This window comes from Phocoena sinus, chromosome 11 (assembly GCF_008692025.1).
Source record: "Phocoena sinus isolate mPhoSin1 chromosome 11, mPhoSin1.pri, whole genome shotgun sequence".
NCBI lineage: Eukaryota > Metazoa > Chordata > Mammalia > Artiodactyla > Phocoenidae > Phocoena > Phocoena sinus.
This window is the reverse complement of record NC_045773.1, coordinates 43,380,405-43,403,695: the sequence shown is the minus strand read 5'-3', so window position 1 is coordinate 43,403,695 and position 23,291 is coordinate 43,380,405. Positions and strand designations below refer to the sequence as shown.

General features: G+C 41.0%; 1 protein-coding gene and 1 non-coding gene across 2 annotated transcripts; one reads left to right on the top strand and one right to left on the bottom strand.

Annotated features, from left to right (window-relative positions):
- Positions 1–3,637: 3,637 nt before the first annotated feature.
- On the bottom strand, positions 3,638–21,371 carry CASP14 (caspase 14). The gene is made up of 7 exons (XM_032648359.1): positions 20,867–21,371; positions 18,914–18,966; positions 17,698–17,847; positions 13,724–13,949; positions 13,145–13,261; positions 4,192–4,261; positions 3,638–4,108 (listed from the first exon to the last, which is right to left on the bottom strand). The coding sequence occupies exons 1-7, from the start codon at positions 21,213–21,215 to the stop codon at positions 4,105–4,107; spliced, it is 969 nt and encodes a 322-aa protein (XP_032504250.1). The 5' UTR covers positions 21,216–21,371; the 3' UTR covers positions 3,638–4,104.
- Positions 5,924–6,058, top strand: LOC116762962. The gene has a single exon (XR_004352388.1). It is a non-coding gene; the product is annotated as a small nucleolar RNA SNORA70 (small nucleolar RNA).
- Positions 21,372–23,291: the final 1,920 nt, after the last annotated feature.

Here is a 23,291-nt window from a genome sequence, read left to right as displayed (position 1 = left end):
GTGCCTTTAATGCAAAGGTCACATCATGCTCACTTTTGGACTTTCTTGCCAGTGTCTACTTAGCAAGTGCTTTAAAAACGAACAGTGTTGGGACTTCCCTGGCGGTCCAGTGGTTAAGACTCCACGCTTCCACTGCAGGGGTGCGGGTTCCATCCCTGGTCGGGGAATTAAGATCCCACATTTCAAAAAAAAAAAAAAAAGAATGCTGTTCATACCATATGACCCAGCAATTCCACTCCTGAGTACATACCCAAAAAACACAAAAACACTAATTTGAAAAGATACATGCACCCCAATGTTTGTAGCAGCATTATTTACAATTGCCAAGGTATGGAAACAACCTAAGTGTCCATCAACAGATGAATGGTAAAGAAGATGTGATACACACACACACACACACACACACACAAAAACACACTCTGGAATACTACTCAGCCATAAAAAAGAATGAAGTTCTGCCATTTGCAGCAACATGGATAGACTTGGAGGGTATTATGCTAAGTGAAATAAGTCAGAGAAAGACAAATACTATATGATATCACTTATATTTGGAATTCAAAAAAAACACAACAAACAAGTGAATTAAAAAATAAGGAAGCAGACTCACAGATATAGAGAACAAACTAGTGGTTACTGTAGGGAGAGGGAAGGGTGCAGGGGTAATGTAGGTGTGGGGGGAGAAGGGTTATTATGGGATTATATGAAAACATGTGTGAAACTTTTGAAAATTGTAAAGCACTATAGAATTTAAAGAATCTTTCATTCAGTTAAAAAATACTGGCTTTCAATTTTAAAAAGAGAATGCTGTTCAATAAAGACTTAATGAACACCAGTCAGCAAAACAACTTTCACTTAGCATTAACTAAAATGGATTTCTACTTACGGTAGGTTAAATCTGTCTTTATTATTACATTTTATTGAGACACTGACGAGAAACTATTTTCTTAAAGAGAGAAATTGAGCAATATAAGAGATTTGGAAATATGGTTAGAATGACTGTCAAAATTGTCTATACTCCTTCCATTTAACATTTTTTCCCCCAAGAGCTTACCTTAAAATGAGATGAATACCTCAACATAATAAAGGCCGTATATGACAAACCCACAGCCAACATCATTCTCAATGGTGAAAAACTGAAACCATTTCTTCTAAGATCAGGAAAAAGACAAGGTTGCCCACTCTCACTGCTGTTATTCAACATAGTTTTGAAAGTTTGAGCCACAGCAATCAGAGAAGAAAAAGAAATAAAAGGAATCCAAACTGGAAAAGAAGTAAAACTGTCACTGCTTGTAGATGACATCATACTATACATAGAGAATCCTAAACATGCTACCAGAAAACTACTAGAGCTAATCAGTGAATCTGGTAAAGGAGCAGGATACAAAATTAATGCACAGAAATCTCTTGCATTCCTATACACTAAGGATGAAAAATCTGAAAGAGAAATTAAGGAAACATTCCCATTTACCACTGCAACAAAAAGAATAAAATACCTAGGAATAAACCTACCTAAGGAGACAAAACACCTGTATGCAGAAAACTATAAGACACTGATGAAAGAAATTAAAGACAATACAAACAGATGGAGAGATATACCATGTTCGTAGATTGGAAGAATCAACATTGTGAAAATGACTATACTACCCAAAGCATCTACAGATTCAATGCAATCTCTATCAAACTACCAATGGCATTTTTCACAGAACTAGAACAAAAAATTTCACAATTTGTATGGAAACACAAAAGACTCCAAATAGCCAAAGCAATCTTGAGAAAGAAAAATGGAGTTGGAGGAATCAGGCTCCCTGACTTCAGACTATACTACAAAGCTACAGTAATCAAGACAGTATGGTACTGGCACAAAAATAGAAATATAGATCAATGGAACAGGATAGAAGGCCCAGAGGTAAATTCACACACATATGGTCACCTTATCTTTGATAAAGGAGGCAAGAATATACAATGGAGAAAAGACAGCCTCTTCAATAAGTGGTGCTGGGAAAACTGGACAGCTACATTTAAAAGAATGAAATTAGAACACTTTCTAACACCATATACAAAAATAAACTCAAAATGGATTAAAGACCTAAAGGTAAGACCAGACACTATAAAACTCTTAGATGAAAACATAGGCAGAACACTCTATGACATAAGTCACAGCAAGGTCATTTCTGACCCACCTCCTAGAGAAATGGAAATAAAAACAAAAATAGGGCTTCCCTGGTGGCACGGTGGTTGAGAGTCCACCTGCCAATGCAGGGGACATGGGTTCGTGCCTGGGTCCGGGAAGATCCCACATGCCGCGGAGCGGCTGGGCCCGTGAGCCATGGCCGCTGAGCCTGCGCGTCTGGAGCCTGTGCTCCACAGCGGGAGGGGCCACAACAGTGAGAGGCCCGCGTACTGCAACAACAACAACAACAAAAAAAATAAAAAAAAAATAAACAAATGAGACCTAATGAGACTTAAAATCTTTGGCACACCAAAGGAAACCATAAACAAGATGAAAAGACAACCCTCAGATGGGAGAAAATATTTGTAAACGAAGCAACTGACAAAGAATTAATCTCCAAAATATACAAGCAGCTCATGCAGCTCTATATCAAAAAAATAAACAACCCAATCAAAAAATGGGCAGAACACCTAAATAGACATTTCTCTAAAGAAGACATACAGATTGCCAACAAACACATGAAAGGATGCTCAACATCACTGATCATTAGAGAAATGCAAATCGAAACTACAATGAGGTATCACCTCACAGCGGTCAGAATGGCCATCATCAAAAAGTCTACAAACAATACATGCTGGAGAGGGCATGGAGAAAAGGGAACCCTCTTGCACCGTTGGTGGGAATGTAAATTGATACAGCCACTACGGAGAACAGCATGGAGGTTCCTTAAAAAACTAAAAATAGAACTACCATATGACCCAGCAATCTCACTACAGGGCATATACCCTGAGAAAACCATAATTCAAAAAGGGACATGTACCACAATGTTCACTGAAGCACTATTTACATTAGCCAGGACACGGAAGCAACATTAAGTGTCCATCGACAGATGAATGGATAAAGAAGATGTGGCACATATATACAATGGAGTATTACTCAGCCATAAGAAGAAACGAAATTGAGTTATTTGTAGTGAGGTGGATGGACCTAGAGTCTGTCATACAGAGTGAAGTAAGTCAGAAAGAGAAAAACAAATACTGTATGCTAACACATGTATATGGAATCGAAAAAAAAAAGTTCTCATGAACCTAGGGGCAGGACAGGAATAAAGACGCAGATGAAGAGAATGGACTTGAGGACACGGGAGGGGTAAGGGTAAGCTGGGACGAAGTGAGAGAGTGGCATGGACCTACATACACTACTAAATGTAAACTAGATAGCTAGTGGGAAGCAGCTGCATAGCACAGGGAGATCAGCTCCGTGCTTTGTGACCACCTCGAGGGGTGGGATGGGGAGGGTGGGGGGAAGATGCAAGAGGGAGGGGATATGGGGATATATGTATACATATAGCTGGTTCACTTTGTTATACAGCAGAAACTAACACAACATTGTAAAGCAATTATACACAAATAAAGATGTTAAAAAATAAAAATGAGGTGAAAAGGAGTTTTGAAAGCTGTTAAGCATCATATGTAAAGCATTAAACAATTTTTTAAAAGAAATAAAAATAGCTACCATAACTTGGGGAGATAAGGAGTAAGTAATCCTATATAACTGTGGTTAAGCCATGAGCTCTAGAAGTGCTCTGCCTGGGTTGGTAAGCCAAGGCTGCTTTCCATCTGTAATAGGAGATGGGAATCCCAGTACCTGCCTGAGAGCTGTTGAAAGACTCAATGTATTAATATCTGTGAAGTGCAGGGAACAGCAACTGGAGAGCAAGCAGAACTTCAAAGCTCACCTAAAATCCAACTCACTCACGTACCAATGAATAAAGTGTCACTATCAGTTTCCCTTCGCACCTGGCTCGGCCATGACTTCTGCGACAGTCCTCTTAACGCACCATCAGCCTGCTGTTTCCAAACAACTTCTCACCATCTCTCACGCTTTCTCGGGCTTAAGTCAATCTTCTCGTGAAAATGTTCCCATCAAGTGCATTAGCTTTAGACAGAATGGAGCACATGTTCACTTGGAATTTACTTACTTTGGTGAAGAAGTCAGCAATGTGCCACTTATTTCCATACTGTTTAAAGACGTCGGTCATTGCTTTGATCATCACAGAGCCGGTGCGGGGGTCCCGTAAAGCCACATGATCTACAAAGGAAAAAAGTCATTTCATCCATTTTCCTCCTCTAACTTACAGCAAACTTGTTCTTTGACCCATAGTTAAAACCTGGAAAATGGCTTTGAATCGAGAATATAGAAACACTTGCATTAAGATACAATCACAGAGAACTCACGTGACCAATAGCACATAACCTCTCAAGAGGACATTCTTTTTATATGCATTTTTAAAATACAACTTTTCAAATACACAAAAAAGTAGAAAGCAAAGTTTAACAACCCCCCATATAATCATCCCTCAGATCCAAGAGTTATCATTTTGTCGTATTTGCTTTATTTATTCCTTTTCTATTTTTTTTATTGCTGACTTTTGCTCTAGCATTTTAAGCTAAATTGCCCTAAATACAACCATATGGAATTTATTTGGTGGTATTCAAGAGTTTACTGAAATTATCTTTATTATTAGGCTGAAAAACATGAAATATGTCTATATAGTATGGAAATTCAATGGGAATATTAAGATTGCATGCTCTCATAGTAAACCTGGGTTGGGACAGAAAAAACATGGAACATCTTTCAACCTCAGGGTAGACAAAAGTTTCTTACAACACAAAAATCATAAGCCATAGAAGAAAAAAAGATGATGAATTGGACTTAAAATCTAAAACTTTTGTTTTTTGGCAGGTGAGAATTCTACCACTGAACCATCAATGCTTATAAAAGTTTTGCTTTTTGAAAGACATCATTAAGAAAATGAAAAGCCAGTCACAGATTGGGAGAAAGTATTTGTAACTCGTACCAGAGAAAGGACTTGTATTCAGAATATATACAGCTTAATAAGAAAACAAACAACCCAATACAACATTGGGCAAAAGAAGATACATGATGGCCAATAGGCACATGAATAGATGGTCAAAAAAATTGAAAGGTGATGGTCAGACAAATTGATAAAAAAATTTTTTTTTCATTCTTTTTTTTTTTTGGCTGCGCTGTGCGAGCGGCTCATGGGATCTTAGTTCCCCGACCAGGGATTGAATCCAGGCCCTCGGCAGTGAGAGCACAGAGTCCTAACCACTGGACTGCCAGGGAATTCCCTCATTCTTAAATAACCACAATTAGTAATGGGATGTGTGCCCCTTTTGGACACTGCATGACTTCTCAACCCAGGATACCACCATGGTACTTGCTTTTTAGCTCAGCGAACCTCCAAAACCTAGATACCACCAAAATATGATATCAAAAAGAACACAGCACAGTCTAATTTTTGGAACCATACCTCACCTGAGCTGGTGGTTCACAGAATTAAGTATAGCTGTGTGACTTCACTGTGGCCCCCTGATCTGGAGACCGCAGCACTAGGGTGTATACCCAGAAGTGAAATTGCTGGGTCGTGGAATAAACAAACTTTCTAGGTATCACACATTGCTCTCCAAAGAGGCATTATAACTTGCTCTCATCAATGGTATATGGAAGTACCCGTTGCCCCCCATCCCCACACATATTTGGTACTGTCTCATCCAATCAGGTAAATATGGGTGACCCAAGGGAATTCCCTGGTGGTTCAGTGGTTAGGACTCCGAGCTTCCACTTCAGGGGCCACAAGTTTGATCCCTGGTCAGGGAACTAAGATCCCACATGCCGCGTGGCACGGCCAAAATAAAAAATAAATCAATTGAAAATTAAAAAAAATATTTGCAGCCAATTAAGCCGACTGTGCTCTTTTCCCCATGGGGGCCCGGTGTGCAATGGCTGCAAATAGCAGCCTCCTCAGTAGTGTATGCGGCCTGTTGCCTGTATGGGTTGCCCTAAGGCACCTTGGAGACAGCCCTTTCCAGTGGACATTAATGACTGGCATGCTGTCCCCAGTCCAGGCTCCTGACGGGTATGCGCAGTGCCTTTAGAAAGCCCCAGGGTGTAGAGGCCAGGGTCCACATTGGCCAAGTCACAATGTCCATCCGCACCAAGCTGCAGAACAAGGAGCATGTGATTGAGGCCCTCCGAAGGGCCAAGGTCAAGTTCCCTGGCTGCCAGAAGATCCACATCTCCAAGAAGTGGGGATTCACTAAGTTTAATGCAGACGAATTTGAAAACATGATGGCAGAAAAGTGGCTCATCCTGGATGGCTGTGGGGTCATATACATCCCTAACTGCGGCCCTCTGGACAAATGGCGGGCCCTGCACTCACGAGAGCCTTGGTGCTGTCCCCTCCTTACTCGTGCCCACCAATAAATCCTACTTTCCTGTCAAAAAAAAAAAAAAAATTAAAAATGAAAAGAACTGGGATCATGCAAAAAAAAATCGGTGATCCAAAAGATTAATTTTATCACATATTCCAAGTGTTCCACTTTGGGCACTTTGGGTACTTTAAATATCCCTCCAGGTATAAATCTTAATTCTTGATTAAAGCAAAAGTTTAATACTATTCTCGGCTGATAGGAATGAATGGAAATCCCCAAGGCATGCCATTCCTCCAAACAAGGAAGCTGAAACTTGAGCTAGAAGCAGAAAGCAAACGGGAAAACCAGAGTTGTGCTTGTGTCTAAGGGGAAATGTCAAGTTTGGAAGGTGTACCTGGGAGATAGGAAGATGAATTTAAGAGCCTGCATTAACCATGTGACCCTGAGCAGAGCTACAGAGGTCCACGTGCGGGTGGTAATGCGGGTGGTAATCCTCTCTAAAGGAAAGCATAACTGAATTATGCCCCCAGAAGTATCACAGATTAAGATTCAATAAATGAGCTAAGAGTTCAGACACACAAAGAAACAAACCCCCATGAGTGACAGGCAACAGAACGACCACAAGAGTGATCCCCAAAGACTTTAGATATTGAAAGTATAAGGTAAAAAATATAAAATAACTGTGCATGAAATGTTTAAAGAAATAAATGATGGAATCACAAGGAAGAACAGGCAAAGACACTGTTACATCATCGGCCAGATTTGGGTGTAAAGTGAACTTACCACCTATAAATCTTCCTTAAATGAATTTCTAAAGGATATACTTCATGAAGAAAGAAAATGGTCTGAGATTCAGGACAGATAGAGAAGAAAATGGTAAACACATGCATAAATATAAACAAACATACACTGTATAAAATATTACAAAAGTGTTCTAAATTGTGGGGTTTTAAAAAAGGAATAGGCATTACCTAGCATAGTGCTTGTCAGCCTAGAACATGCCAGCCTATCTGATGAAAATGTGTTGGGTTAATATCCTAATTTAGAAGAAAATTAGGGTGGAAGGAGAAGGAGTGTAAGAATACATAAATAATTTCATATAAATAAAGATACAAAAAATAAAAGTTAGAAGTAAATGTTGAACAATAGCGCTTAAGTGTGGAAGGTGATGAGAATTAGTGTTCTAAGGTTCTGTGTATCATCAGGGAGTAAAAATAAGCTTACTTACTTATAACATTTCACAGGGAACCAGGAGAAGAAGAGATGCGAAACACATATCTTCCAAGTCAGTAGAGGGATAAAATGTAAGAATGACAAACTAAACTCACAATCAATCAAAAACAAGAGCAATAAAACTACCATAATATTGTACACACCAACTATACTTCAATTTTTTTTAAAAAAGAGCAATAAAGGAGGGGAGAAAAGCAAATAAAAGTAAATAGCACAAAGTAAAATGGTAAAAATGTAAATATATCAATAGTCACAATAAAGATAAATTGTCCTAACTCACCAGTAAGAAGATTGATATTAGACTGGATTAAAAAACAAAATCCAGTTATATTCTGTTTAAAGGACCACCTAAAACATAAGGCCCAGAAAGTTTAATAGAAAAAGGTCTGAAGGAGATATACCAGGCAAATATGGGCCAAAAGAATACTGGGGTATCTATATTAATATCAGAAAAAAACTAATACCAAAAAAAGCAATATTTGGGATAGTAGGTTCACTAAATAATGATTAAAATATTTATTTCACCACAAAGTGTAACAATTCTAAAATCATATGCCTCTACTAAAGTTGCCTCAAAATATATAAAGAAAAGAAAAATAGATAATAGAACTACAGAAGAAACTGACATATCCACCAGGATAACATGACATAGTAACACATTATCTCAGTTATTGGCAGGTCAAGCAGACAAATTACTAAATATGTCTGCTTGACCTTTAGTAGAGACTTGGAACAACACAACTGAGCTCAATTAATAGAAATATATAGAACCTTGTATTCAAGAGGTGAACACATATTCTTAAGCACATATAGAATATTCATGATAGATCAGTAGCCATTAAAAAATGTACTACAGGGCTTCCCTGGTGGCGCAGTGGTTGAGAGTCCGCCTGCCGATGCAGGGGACACGGGTTCGTGCCCCGGTCCGGGAAGATCCCACATGCCGCGGAGCGGCTGGGCCCGTGAGCCATGGCCACTGAGCCTGTGCGTCCGGAACCTGTGCTCCTAAACGGGAGAGGCCACAACAGCGAGAGGCCCGAGTATCGTGAAAAAAAAATTTACTACAGATGAAGACATAAATCAAGTCTCAACCGATTTCAGATTGGTATAGTTGATATTCTTTCTCAAGAATAAACTAGACATCAATAATAAAAGGATAAATAATAATAAAAGGATAAAATTTAAAATTTCAATACCAGAAAAATTTAGAGGCATATTTCTAAATAACTAATGGGTAAAAGAATAATGGAAATTTAAGAATTCTTGGAACGGAAGGATAAAAATGTTACATATTAAAATATAAAAGATACAGTGAAAGCAGTAATTAGACGGGGATTATAGGTTTAAAAATGCTTTTTTTTTTAAAATGGTAGAAAATAATGACCCAAGTACCTAACTGAAAAAGCTGGGAAATTAAGAGTAGAATAAACCCTTAAAAAATGGAGAAAAATGGAAATATGAGGCAAATTAATGAAATCAGAAACAAACATAATAATAGAGAGGATTAACAAAACTAAAAATGGGTTCTTAACTAAATAAATAAACCACTGGCAAGACTGATCAAGAAAAAAAAGAAAGCCAGAAATATTAGAGGTAAAGAAGGGAACATAACTACAGATAGAGAGTCCACGTGATTAAAGATACAAGGAACCCTCCAACAAGAAATAAGAAAATAAACTTGGGCTTCCCTGGTGGCGCAGTGGTTGAGAATCTGCTTGCCAATGCAGAAGGGACGGGTTTGAGCCCTGGTCTGGGAAGGTCCCACATGCCACGGAGCAACTAGGCCTGTGAGCCACACTACTGAGCCTGAGCATCTGGAGCTTGTGCTCCGCAACAAGAGAGGCCGCGACAGTGAGAGGCCCGCGCACCACGGTGAGATGAAGAATGGCCCCTGCTCGCCGCAACTAGAGAAAGCCCTCGCACAGCAACGAAGGCCCAACACAGCCAAAAATAAATAAAATTTTTTTAAAAAAAGAAAATAAACTTGCTTTTCTCCCGTTGAGAAGCCAGTTTTCCCATCACTTATTAAATGGTCCATCCTTTCACCATTGATTAGCAATGGCTTCTTTGTCATGTGTCTCGTTTCCCTATATATTTGGGTCTACCTCTACATTCTTTATTCTATCCCAATGATCTGTTTGTCTATGTACCGGCTGATAGAGTTTTTGTTATTGCTTTCTACTAAGTATTCATATCTTAGAAGACACATTTTCTCAAATATCTGCATAGCTCACACTCTCATGGCCTTCAGTTCTACACAATAATCACCTTCTCAGTGGAAACATCTCTACACATCTCTTTTTAAAACCACAGTCTCGGGACTTCCCTGGTGGCGCAGTGGTTAAGAATCCACCTGCCAATGCAGGAGACATGGGTTAGATCCCTGGTCCGGGAAGATCCCACCTGCCGCGGAGCAACTAAGCCCGTGCACGTGCACCACAACTACTGAGCCTGAGCTCCAGAGCCCGTGAGCCACAACTACTGGAGCCTGCACACCCTAGAGCCAGTGCTCCACAAGTGAAGCCACAGCAATAAGAAGCCCACGCACCGCAAGAGAGTAGCCCCTGCTTGCCACAACTAGAGAAAGCCTGTGCTTAGCAACGAAGATCCAATGCAGCCAAAAAAACAAAAAACAAAAAAATTATAATCTCCACTTCTACCCCTCAATACTCCCTCTCCCCGGTTCCTGCATTACTTTTCTCCATAGCACTTATCACCATCTAACATTTTATTTGGTAAACTTTTCACTGAAGGGTAACCATCATACAGAAAAGTATGCAAAGCATATGGATATATAATAGCTCAATAAATTTTCATAAAATGAACACACCCCCATAACTGGCACCCTCATCAAGAAACACGATGATACCAGTACTCCAGAAGTCCCCTCTTGCTGCTCTGGTCATAACCACTCCAAACACTGTGCACCCTGAGGACAAGCAGCACCTGGACTTCTACCATCCACCATAGATTAGTTTTGCCTGGTTTTGAACTTCATAGACATGGAATCATAAAGCAACCCAGGATCTGTTTTCCGTATGTGCTTACTGTCGTCTCCTCCCCTAGAACATAAGCTCCATGGAGGCAGAGATTTTTAGTTCTTGTGTTCAATACTGAATCTCTAGTCGTCAACAGAAATAGCCAGCATATAGTCATGAAATTCATTCACTCAGCAAAATCGGAGCTCAAGATTCCTCGTCTTGACCCTTAACTGTTCCATAACAATTTTGTGATTAGTTTGTCAAATTCCACGAAAAAACACGTAGAATTCAATTTACAAACTCATTTGGGGAAAAAAAGGTCATCTCCATGGTATTGAAAATCTCAACCATGAGCATGGTATTTCCCACCATTGATTCAGGTCTTTCTTTATGCCTTTCCGGAATGTTCTCTCATTTTCTCTAATAAAGTTCTTGCTCATCTTTTGTTAGTCATTCCTAGACATCATTCACTAAAGCAAGAAAAAATAACGTGGTATCTTTTTTCTTTTCTATTATATGTTCTAAGTGATTACTGCTAGATATTCAAAACTATTGATTTCTACAATATTGATCCTTACATCTTTTCTTATCTTAATGAATTAGCTAGGACTACCCATGCCATGTCAAACAGTAGGACTGAGAGTGGGCATGCCTGTCTTACATCTAACTTTTTAAAAAATTTACAGCTTTATTAAAGTATGATTGATCATTGACAAGCATCTGCATATATATATATTTTTGGTGGCACCACGCAGCATGTGGGATCTCAGTTCCCTGACCAGGGACTGAACCCATGACCCCTGCATTGGAAGCATGGATTCTTAACCACTGGACCACCGAGGAAGTCCTGCACATATTTTAAGCAAACAATTTAATAAGTTTTGAAATACGTATACTTCCGTGAAACCATCACAACCCAGATAATGAATCCAATCAGCCCCCTCCAATGTCCTCATGCCCCTCTGCAATCCTTCCTTCCCTCTCCACTCCCATCTCCAAACACAACTGATTTGCTGTCTTATAGACTGGTTTGCATTTTCTAGAATTTTATATGCATGGAACCACACAGTATCTGCTTTATTCTGTCTGACTCCTTTCAGTCAGCAGGACTATTCTGAGCTTCATCTATGCTGTAGCATGCATCAGAAGCTCATTTCTTTTATTGCTGAGTAGTTCTTTCACCTGTTGATCATTTGGGTTGTTTCTAATCTTTGACTTTCAAATAAACGTGCTTGCACTTGCTATGTTACAAGTGTCTATCAGGACATATGCTTTCTTTCTTTCTTTTTTTTTAATACTTATTTATTTATTATATATTTATTTATTTTTGGCTGTGCCAGGTCTCAGTTTTGGCACTCAGGATCTTTGTTGCAGCATGCAGGCTTCTTAGTCGCAGCATGCATGCAGGATCTTGTTCCCCGACTAGGGATCGAACTCGGGCCCCCTGCATTGGGAGCACGGAGACTTAACTGCTGGACCACCAGGGAAGTCTCAGGACATATGCTTTCATCTCTCTTGGATGAATAAAGTTACATCTAACTTTAATGGGGATATTTTCGTTTTATATTATTGTCCTTATTTTCCTTTGCTTCCATTTCTTCACTAACATTTTATCTTGAATTGCATATATATATATATATATATATATATATATACATATACGTGTGTATATGTATATATACACACACATAAGCTATTTTAATCCTTTTTGAAGAAAGTCAAGATAAAAACAGCTAAATAAATGCCCTTGACCATTTATTTCTATCTTCTCTACATTTTCCTGTTTCCCTTTCACAACTGAATCAAGTTCACCCCTTCAGCACACAAGATTCTTTTGGATTTTAACTTATTAGTATTAATAGTATAGTAATAATAAGGATAATAATGTAATCAGCATAATATATTAGTAATAATATTAATTTCTTTTTTACCTTATTATGCCAGTTATTATGATAAGCACAATACCTGCACTACATAATTTAATTTATATAACATCCCAATGACACAAGTATATTTTATCATTCTTCTTTTGCATAAAGAAACTGACATATCTAGAGGCTAAGAAATATTGAAGGTCTCAAAGACAGCAAGTGGCAGAGCTGGCTTTGGACCAAGATCTTTTTCACATGAGAGCTGATGATCTCATTTACTATGTGATACTTTGCTAAAAGGATGGCATCTTCCTGGAAGACATGAACAGTCAGATGCAAACTTGCCATCTCTGAAAGTGGAACAGTTGAAGATGGATAGGTTAGTGAAAATTTCTCCTTATGTACATCAATCTGTAAAGCACAGATAATATTTTTTAAAAAGATTTTCAGTAATTCCCTGGCAGTACAGTGGTTAGGACTCAGCACTCTCACTGCCGAGGACCCAGGTTCAATCCCTAGTCGGGGAACTAAGATCCCATGAGCCACGTGGCAGAGCTAAAAAAAAATAAAAAGATTTTCAAAATCATTAGGAATAAGCTAAACTCTCTGGACGAATGTGCATCTCACTGTCATCAAGCCTCACTGTCTTACCTGCCTGGGTGGGATAGATGATGAAATAATCACTGAATGTAGGCAGCCTCCTCTTCTCTGATCCATCATCCGAGTCCATGGGTTCATCATCCGTTTCAACACCACTGTCTCTTCTCTCTATTTTTTGAGGAATGAAAATGCAAACTACGATAATACACCACTGACACCAGTAATCTTTAATAAAAGTCACAAGCTTGTATCTCCATAAGAGAGAGAAATATCCACCAAAGTTAACATAAATCAGGTATTAGTCCCACAAGCCACCTGGAATCACATGAACGGTGGGACATCCCCTGGAAATTGCCCACCTCTCTCCCAGAATTTGAGGTTCCCCAACCCACCTCATGAATTTAAAGACTTAGACCCTTCCTGAGCCTAAATTAACTATCCTATCCCAGGAAAGCTTTCCCTTCATTCTTTCCTCCCAGCTCAAAGTCCCTACTATACTACATAACTAAAGTTACATCAGCTAAGTGTCCGCTAATGTAAAATAATTTTTTAAAACTCAGTTTTCTTTCCTCAATCATCAATATGAGAATTTCCTAGAAACAGAACTATTACAAAGAGGTCTCCACTTACCTCCTCTGCAGGCCTGGATTATAAAGATTTTGGGTTTCTCTTGAAGTGCTGGACAATTTTTATTGTTAAACATTTCAAAAATGCCTTCCAGGCTGACTTTTTCACCATCTTTCATTTTGATAAAGCCTTCTTCTCCGTGGGACATAAGAGCAACAAGGCAACAGCCAATGTCATCTTTAATTTCATTTAGTCCATCTCGAAATGATGTTATTTTTCCAAGTAACTCCTGTAAAATAGGAAAACATATTAAAAAGAACTGCAAGTAGGAAAACCCAGAAATCCCAGAGATGGCTCCTTTACAAGGTGATCCAATGAGACGACAAATATGAAAATACCTGCATCTCTAACAGAGTCAGTATAACTTGTCACTTCCCTTTTGGTTGCTTTCGGAATTCATATGATTTCTTCTTGTACCACTGGTGGTTCTTGTTTGACAAAATTAGGGTATTTCTGATTCTCTACCACAAAATACAACAGAATTATAGCTCCCCAAAGGGTTAATGTATTTCAATGCTATATTATTAACTTACTTTAATATATAAAATTATCTTATAAAATTAATACCCTCAATAAGCTAGAAATGGAAGGGAATGGAGGAGTCTACCCAATCATATCTACTTGCCAGAATCTATCAGGAGACGTCATCAGAATCAATCCCACTAAAAAGAGAAGACAGGAATGGCTGTTCTCACTAGCCTCATACATGTTGTAACAAAGATCCTAGCCATTTCAATAAAGTAAAGTAAAAAATTAGATGAAGTTTAAACATTGGAAACAAACTCATTACTTACAGATAATATGACTATCTAGAAATACAATCAACTAAAAACTACTAGAACTAGAGATCAGCAAGTTGACCAGATACAAAGTTAATTTACCAAGATCTATAGCTCCCCAATTACCCAGGAATAATAATGTAAACCACATAATGGAAAAGGGATCCATTCATGGTCATAAAAAAAGTAAAACAATACGTAGGAATAAACCTAACAAGAAATGGACATTACCTAAGTGAAGAAAATTATTAAAAAAAAAACTTTAGTGAAGAGGCAACATAAACTATGACATACCGATGTTTCTGAGATGACTCAATACTATTAATTTGCCAGTTAACTCTAAATTAATCTCAATTCAATGTCATGTCAATTAAAATCTCAAAGGATTTCTGTGAAACTTAACCAGATGGTTCTCAAGGTCACAGAGAACAGATGCTCAGGAACAGCAAAGTGCTCAAGAATAGCAAAGAACATTCAGAGGTTTAAAAAAAAAAAAAAAAGCAAAAAAAACATAAAAAACAATGAATCCCCATAGGATAGGTCCTATCAGACATCCAAAGGTACTATAAAATCATGGTGAACAAAACACTGATATACCAGCTTAAGAATAAACAAATGTATGAATAGAATATTTTAGAATACAGAAATTGATCCAAATATATATATAAGGATTTAATTTATGATAAGAATGGAATTCAAATATGTGGGGAAAGGATGTATCATCAACAAAATGAGATGACTGGCTTGGAAATAAAGTTAGACCTCCCACCTCACTGTTCCAAAAAATATAATTCCAGTGAGTAGAAGGCTAACCTTAAACTATAAAAATGTTACAGAAAAATAATTTAAAAAAATTTTAAGTTGGGAAATCATGGAGTTTAATCAAGACATAAAAGCCAAGAAGGCAACAAACAGAAAGACTGACAAGTTTACTCACAAAAACTAAGACTTCCAGGGGAGTTCCCTCGTGGTCTAGTGGTTAGGATTTGGCACTTTCATTGCTGTGGCCTGGGTTTCATCCCTGGTCAGGGAACTGAGATTCCACAAGCCGCATGGTGAGGCCAAAATAAATAATTTAATAAATAAATAAAAAAGACTTGCAATGCCACGGAGCAACTAAGCCCATGTGCCACAACTACTGAGCCCACGCACCACAACTACTGAAGCCTACGTGCTCTAGGGCCTGTGCTTTGCAACAAGAGAAGCCACCGTGATGAGCACGCGCACTGCAACGAAGAGTAGCCCCCGCTCGCCACAACTAGAGAAAGCCCATGCGCAGCAACGAAGACCCAACACAGCTAAAAATAAAATAAATAAATTTAAAAAAAAATAAAAAAGACTTCCATTTGACTTAAGATAACAAAAAGTCAAAAGGCAAGTAACAAGGCAGGAGAAAAATATTTGCACTCTATTTTGTCTAAAATTCAGGAAAAAGAACTACAGAATAAGAAAAATAAAATCCAGGGTGGTCCAGTGGTTAGGACTCCGTGCTCTCAATGCAGGGCCCGGGTTCGATTGCTGATCGGGGAACTAAGATCCTGCAAGCCACATGGCACAGCCAAAACAAAAAGGAAAAAGAAAATCCAGTAAGAAAAAAGGGCAAACAGGTAATTCAAATAATTCCCAGAAGAAAAAAAATGGCCAGAAGATGTTCAACCAAACTAATAATCAGGAAAATGAAACAGTGAAATAATTTTACCAGTAAAGTTGCTAAATATTTACAAATAAATGTTGACAAGATGTAGAGAAAGAGGCCACTTCTGGACTTTTGGGAGAATAAACCAGAAGAACCCTGGCAATTATCTGTAATCTGAATGGAAAGGACTGGATTAAAAAAATCACATAATATTGGAAGAGATTCTGGTACAATCGTTGGGAAACATGAAGGAGTCTGTTTTTAGCTTTGAAATAATAAAATCAAAATTTATTGAGCGCTTACTATAAGCCAGCTACTATTCTGAGAACTTTTACATAACGCAGCTCATTTCATCCTCACCATAGCCCTACAAGATAAATTACTATCAGCTCCCCCTCCATTTTAGAGATAAGAAAGTAGTCAATTAATTTAAGACAGAATTTCTAGAACTCTTGCACTATTATTTTGTGTCAGGTAATCTTTGCCTTGGGGGCCGTCCTGTACACTGTAGGGTGTTCAGTAGCACCCTGGCTCTACCTCGGCAACTACACAAGATGCCAATAGCACCCTCCAGTTGTGACAACCAAAAATGTCTCCAGACATTGTCAAATGTCCTCTGGGGGGACAAAAATCACCCTCAGTTGAGAACCAGATTTAAGGTAACAATTAGTAAGAGACGAGATTCCACCAGTCAGTGTGTGCTGCTTTCCTAGCCCTTCTGCTATGCTGTTCCTTGATATTCACGAGCAGTGCCTCCTGGGGTCTATGAAGGACTTTCCTGTTATTATCCCAAAACATGCGCAGAGCTAGGCCAGGACTCAGCTGGGGTCAGAGAAGTCAAAATGCAGTTCCCACCCACCACCACCACTCTTCCACCTCATTTTCTTGTGTCCTCGAGTTAAATCACAATGCAATTCTGCCCAGGGCTCTCAGCAACTCCTCTCCCCACCCCTCCCATGGTTCTAAGCAAGTCCCACCAGGATCTTCCAAAGCCCCTGGGCTCCAATGCTGCTGGGATTCCTCTGGCCTGGCTGCTTGATGACCTCTCAAAGCTGTCCCCTTGGTCTTCCTGTTTCCAAATGCTCTGGACCTTGCCTACTCTGGACTCACAGCTAGTCCTTGGGCCTCCTTGCCCAACTCACTTTTACACCTTCTTGGATTCCCTTCCCTCTTCAAATGCAGGGACCCAAGAGGTCCCTGCTTGACTAGAAGGGAAGCTGGAGTATCATCACACACTTAACATGACAAAAGCATCTGTATCCAACAGGTAAGCTGGGTAAGAATTTCATCAGGACATACACATCCATTGCTCAGCAGGCCCTGGTCCTAACCAGGTAATAAAACCCAATATTTTTAAAAAGGAAGGAAAATTATAATATCCAAACTACAATTTTTCTTCTTCTTTTATTTTTTTTTGGCTGTGCCGCAAAGGCATGTGGGATCTTTGTTTCCCAACCAGAGATCAAACCTGCGCCCCTTCAGTGGAGGCACGGAGTCTTAATCACTGGACCGCCAGGGAAGTCCCGAGCCACAAATTTTCATTTTTGTTTTTAACTTGATACCATTTTGTCGGGATCGATGCACAACGTATTTTCGAACTGGCACTGGCCAAGCCAGTCCTCCATCAGTAAGACATCCTGGTGAGCGCCCAGCCTGTTTCTCTTCACACACATGAGGAAGGCCTTCCGCCTGCCACTCAGGTCATAACGGTCCTGTTTTCAAGGAAAGCCAAGAAACAATATTTAAACCAAACCAAATCCAAATACACCTTATATGTGAAATGAGTTTCTTCTGGAGTTAATGATGACGTTTCCCAGCTCAGAGCAGGGGCACAACACTGATTTCCTCTCTCATCATGACTTCATTTATAATTTTCTCAAATACCTTTCTCAAACTAGGACGAATAGGCCAATTTCATTTTTAAATTCCTATACATAGCCAGAACTGCCCATTTAAGGAAAATGGTAAATGACAACACAGGGCTGCAGTTATCAAAATCCAGAATGTGGGACATTCTACAGGACAAATAACCTGGTTTCGTCAACAAACAAGAGAAGAGGTCAAAGGGAGAGGTATCATAAATTAAGCCTCTTAAGAGACAAACCATCAAGTGTAACTGTGTAGACCTTGCGTGAGTCGGACCCTGACTCAATCCAACTGTAAAAGGCGTAAGAGCCAGCCAAGGACATCTGAAGGCTGACTGCCAATAAGGAATTTGTTTCTAGGTAGAATAATGGTATCATGGCTATGTTTGGAAAAAGTCTTTCTCAGAAATACATACTCAAGTATCGTACGTATGAAAGTGATATGGTAGCTGGGGAATCTGCTTCAATATGATGGGGTGGGTGGGGGGAGGAGCAGATGAAACAAGATTGGCCATGTTGCTAATTGTTGAATCAGGGCAAAGAGTAGGCTGGGCTGGAGTCTGGAGATTCATTTTTCTCTTCTCTCTACTTTAGCTTATGTTTTAAATGTCCATAATAAAACAAGCAAAAAAAAGGCCAGAAGCCAGCAATTTATGTAGTTTCGAGAGGCCACACAGCCTGCAATGCCTTCGTCTGTAAAATGCAGATACTAACAGTGCTTACCTCATTTGGTTAATGCGTGCAAAGTGGTTTTATCTGGCTAATGTTTTGCTTTTCCTATTTATAACGGAAAGCAGGAAGATCTGACCGCTTGAGACAATGACACAGATACCCACCTCCAATCCAACAGAAGCAGCACAAAAAAATGTTCAAATGGTGACTAAATACTATCTTAAAGAGTCCAGATATTTACCAATTCACCTTCCACACAGTCATAGCTTCTCTTTGGAATCTTTCGTGGAATCACTGAATGAATTTTCATGAAAAGACAAAACAGAAAAGAACATATTTTTTCTTTTTCCTCTTCTTAAGCATGATCTGCTGTCATTCCTGTTAACAGGAAGCACTTCCCAAGGAAATCAGTTGCCTCTTATGTTTTAAAACAGGTTTCTAGGATTCTGAAAACCCTCTCCCAAACTCATAAGGACGAAAACTTAACAGAACTCCCTTAGGCCCCAGTCAGATTCAGGGGCAGGGAAAGCCAGGCCAGAGATGAAAAGGAGAAGCACCAATGAACATTAGTGAACATGTACCTCCAGAAAAGGAGACCAAGACATCAATAAAGAGAAAAATGAAGTTAAAGGAACTAGACCCTATTTAATTTTTTAATTAAACAAACTTTTAGCATTCAATTCAAATATTTTTGGAGTGCCTACAGTGTGTAGTCATGATACCGGGTAGTTTGGTTGATTCTGAAAAACAAAAAAGCCCAGTTTACCAACTGCAAGAGACTCACAGTTTAAAGGGGTGATAACAAAAGTGTGATACATTAACCACTAAGCCTGGAGAGACATTATGATAAGTGCTGTGCAGATGCAGTCAAGGGAGAATCAAAGGCTTCGTGGGGCCAGTATGCTGCCTACAGGCCATGTTTTGAGGTCGTTTACAGTTGTCACCCATTAGGAATCTAAAAGTCAGCAAAGCAACATACCTCAAAACTCAACCAGATCTTTATTGGCATACAATTGCTTTATAATGTTGTGTTCCTTTCTGCTGTATAACAAAGTGAATCGGCTCTATGTATACATATATCTCCTCCCTCTTGCGTCTCCCTCCCACCCTCCCTATCCCACCCCTCTAGGTGGTCACAAATCCCCAAGCTGATCTCCCTGTGCGATGCAGCTGCTTCCCACTAGCTATCTATTTTACGTTTGGTAGTGTATATGTGTCAATGCTACTCTCTCACTTCGTCCCAGCTTACTCTTCCCCTCCGCGTGATTTTTCTCAAATTTTTGGAGAGCTATTAGTCAGGAATTTGGTGTAATGACTCACTACGTTATTCCTTAAAAAATGTTAAATGCGTGTGTAGAGTTAAGTAGCGGTCGTACTTTTGATTTAATAATTAAAAAGGAAAAAAACCCCAAAAACTCAACCAGATCATAAGCATGCGATGGCAGAGACCAGCAACAGTATATTTTAGTGTCTACCTCAGTGTGCCCAGTAGAAGTGCTTTCTCTTTCTTTCTCATTCTCTCTTTCTCTATGTACACAAATTCGCTCACATATTATACACACATACATTTACTAAACTTATGAGGGGAAACCCTAACCACCCCCAACTTGTTACATTTCTTGATCTTAAGCCACATCTTCCCAGATTTATGGCAAATGTTCTAATGGTGGATTCCAACACGGGGTTTCTCACTGCATCATCTAAAAACCTCCTCCATCATAATCACTTGGAGGTAATTGTTAAAAATGCATCTCAGGCCTGCTGAGTCAATCTGATTTCTCAACCCACCCCAGAATGAACTGGTAGACCCTGATGGCTACTCTTGGACTGGTCACTTCGATTCCGTGCCTGGGAACTGTCTCTCTCCTGCCCGCTTATCCCCCGGTTCCCACTTCCCGCCGCGCGTTCACTGGTCCCTCGACCCCCGCATCCTCCTTGCTCCACTCCCCCCACCCCACCGAAGCTCGGTCCACCGCCGCTCATCTGTGCCCCAGGCCTAACCCGGCGCTCACCTAGGACATCCCCCTCCCCGCCAGTCCCCCTTCCCTCCAGTTAGTACCCCCTCCCCCTGCCCAGGAATCCCGGTCAGTCCTCCCTCCGCCAATCCGGGAATCCCCGGGCGGTAGGGCCAAACCCAGCGGTCACCAAGCACCCCCTCCGGTCCCCCCAACCCCGGGAATCTCCGCGCGCTCACCCGGGCCGTCGGCGGCGGCGCTCTGCCAGCGCGGCAGCAGGTCAGCGCGGGGCAGCTGCTCCAGCACCTGGACGAGGACGCGCTTGGCGGCGGCCGGTGGGTAGTACTGCTTGGCGAGGAGCCTGGCCAGCCCCGACGGGCTGCGGCCCTCCAGCTCCAGCTTCACCTGGCTCACGCGCGGCTCCACCTTCTTGAGGTGGTCGCGGAAGCTGCGCAGCTCCTGCGAGGACAGAAGGTCCAGGGTCTCCTGCAAGCGGCTCTGCAGCTCCTCCATGGCCGGCGGGATCTTCGGAGGCGCCCGCGAACCGTCAGACCCCGAGCGCCCGCCGATTCCCGGGCTCCCCTCCATTGTCACCCAATGATGCTGAAGCGACCGGGCGGGAGGGACCAATCTGAGCCCTGCGCGCCTCACACGCCTCCCGCTTCTCCTCTTTGTTTTGAAAACTGGAGGCGTTTCCGCTCGTCCTCTGAAGCCCGGAGATCTGGACGCCGTCCGCCTGCAAGGTCCCGCCTTCCGTCCTCTCGGGCCCGAGGTCCGCCCCCGCCTCGGAGCCACGCCCCGCACCCTGGAGGCCCCGCTCCGCCCACAAGAGCTCCTTCTTTAACCCTTGGAGCCTGGGTTAGCAGAGCCGAGTGGTGCCCGCCCTGCAGGGCTACTCCGAGGTGCTCGGCCTTGGCACGCGTTACGATCACCAGGAGGACTTTTGAAACTAGTCATGCCCAGGCCACAACCTGAACTGATTACATTAGAACGTCTGGGTGGCCGACCAAGGAATCAGTGGTTTTTAAAGCTCCCTGATGATTCCAGTGTGCAGCCAAGTTTGAGAACCACTGACCTTAGAGCGTTTACCAGCTACCTAAGCCAGTAGTTCCCAAGGAGCAGGGAAGAACTTGGAAGGTGAAAGAACACCTACAGATTATGGCATTGAGCCAGTTTTTTTTAGAGAGGACATGGTGACAAAAGCTGATATTTGAGAATTTGAAGGCAGCAAGGAGGTGGAAGGACACACTGCTCAGCCTGGAGGCGTGGAAGGAGCACTGCCTTGGAGAGCAGATCTCAGCTTTGCAACCCCCCAGAGTCCTATTGCTAGGCTCCCTGACTTGATAGGGCCCTCAGGAAGTGATGACTCACTTTAACTGTGGTTTGCCTCAAAATTACTTACCCTTTCCAACAGCTGGTGAAAGAATCTTAGGACTTGTTTGAATCCTGATGCAAATAAACCAACTGTAAACAATAATTTTTGAGACAATCAGGGAAACATGAATATGGACTGGGTATTGGCTGATAAGCAAAAAAAAAATGTTAACTTTTTTTCAAGTAGGATAATAACTTTGTAGTTACCTAAGAAAAATGTCCGTTATTTTTAGATATGCATATAGAAATGTGGAAGGGTGAAATGGTATGATGTGTGGGATCTGCTTTTAAAAGCTTCAGTTAAGGAAAGAAAAAAGGAGGTGGGGAGGAGGGGAAAGACAAGCAAAAGTGGCTAAATCCTGATAATTGTTCCATTTGAGTGATGTGAGTGAAGGGGCAATGTACCATCTATTCTACTCTTGTGATTGAGATATTTCGTAACATATTCTTGGAAATTGAGTATAGCAGCTTGAAAGCTTTGCTTCTGTCCTTTTTGCCTCCTGCCTTACTAGGCCTTATCTCTAGTGCCAGATGACTGTTTACTCCCACAAAGCTCCGCCCCTATATAATTTGCTTTAAGTCTAAGGCAGCCAAGAAGGAATCAATTTAAAAAAAAAAAAATAGTGGGGGGAGGGCACTGGGCAGTGTTTCCAAAGCCCTCTGAAGCTCACTAGCCACTTCCTTTCTGAACTTTTAATACTTGTGGGAGACTACGGGAGAGGAAAAAAATTCTGGGGGCCTGGGATATGTAGACTCCAGGGCCACTTGCCTCTGGAATCAGAGTTCATAATGGCAAATTTCAGTTTTACTCCATATTTAGAGAAAATGAGACGATTTCTCCAAATTTTAAGATGATTTGCCCCCAACAGAACAAATGAAGAGCAGGGAGGGGCCTCTGGTGGCTGAAATTCACCAGCTGTGTATAAGGCGAGCAAATCTGCACTGGGATGAAGCCTGCACCTCTCGGGCTTATCTCTGCCCCTCCACTCCCAGCAGCCCGTGGCCGGGCCCCACTGGCATTAGGCTCCCAGAGCCCAAGATGAGGGTCAGGGAGACTGAAGAGGCCAAGAAACCTGAACATCCTGCCTCAGAGGCTAAGTCCTTAGGCGGCAGGCACTCCATCAATCACCTGTGTTAAGCTGCCTGCCCTGCACTGCTGCCCCAAGCACACCATTTCCAGCCATAGGTGCTCCCCTGCTTTCCCCAGCACACAGCCTCACACACATAGGTCACCAAGCACTGGTGGCTTGGGTACCACTAGGAGATTAGGATCCTGGTTTGACTTCTCCC

Bases quoted from the DNA above. Each gene is read 5' to 3' on its own strand.
- CASP14 (XM_032648359.1), bottom strand. From the start codon at position 21,215: ATGGAGGGGAGCCCGGGAATCGGCGGGCGCTCGGGGTCTGACGGTTCG. The intron at 13,262-13,723 runs GTAAGTGGAGAC...CTCAAAAAATAG, and splicing joins AATCCAGGCCTGCAGAGGAG to AGAGAAGAGACAGTGGTGTT. The intron at 4,262-13,144 runs GTAAGACAGTGA...TTTCCTTTGTAG, and splicing joins CATCTATCCCACCCAGGCAG to ATCATGTGGCTTTACGGGAC.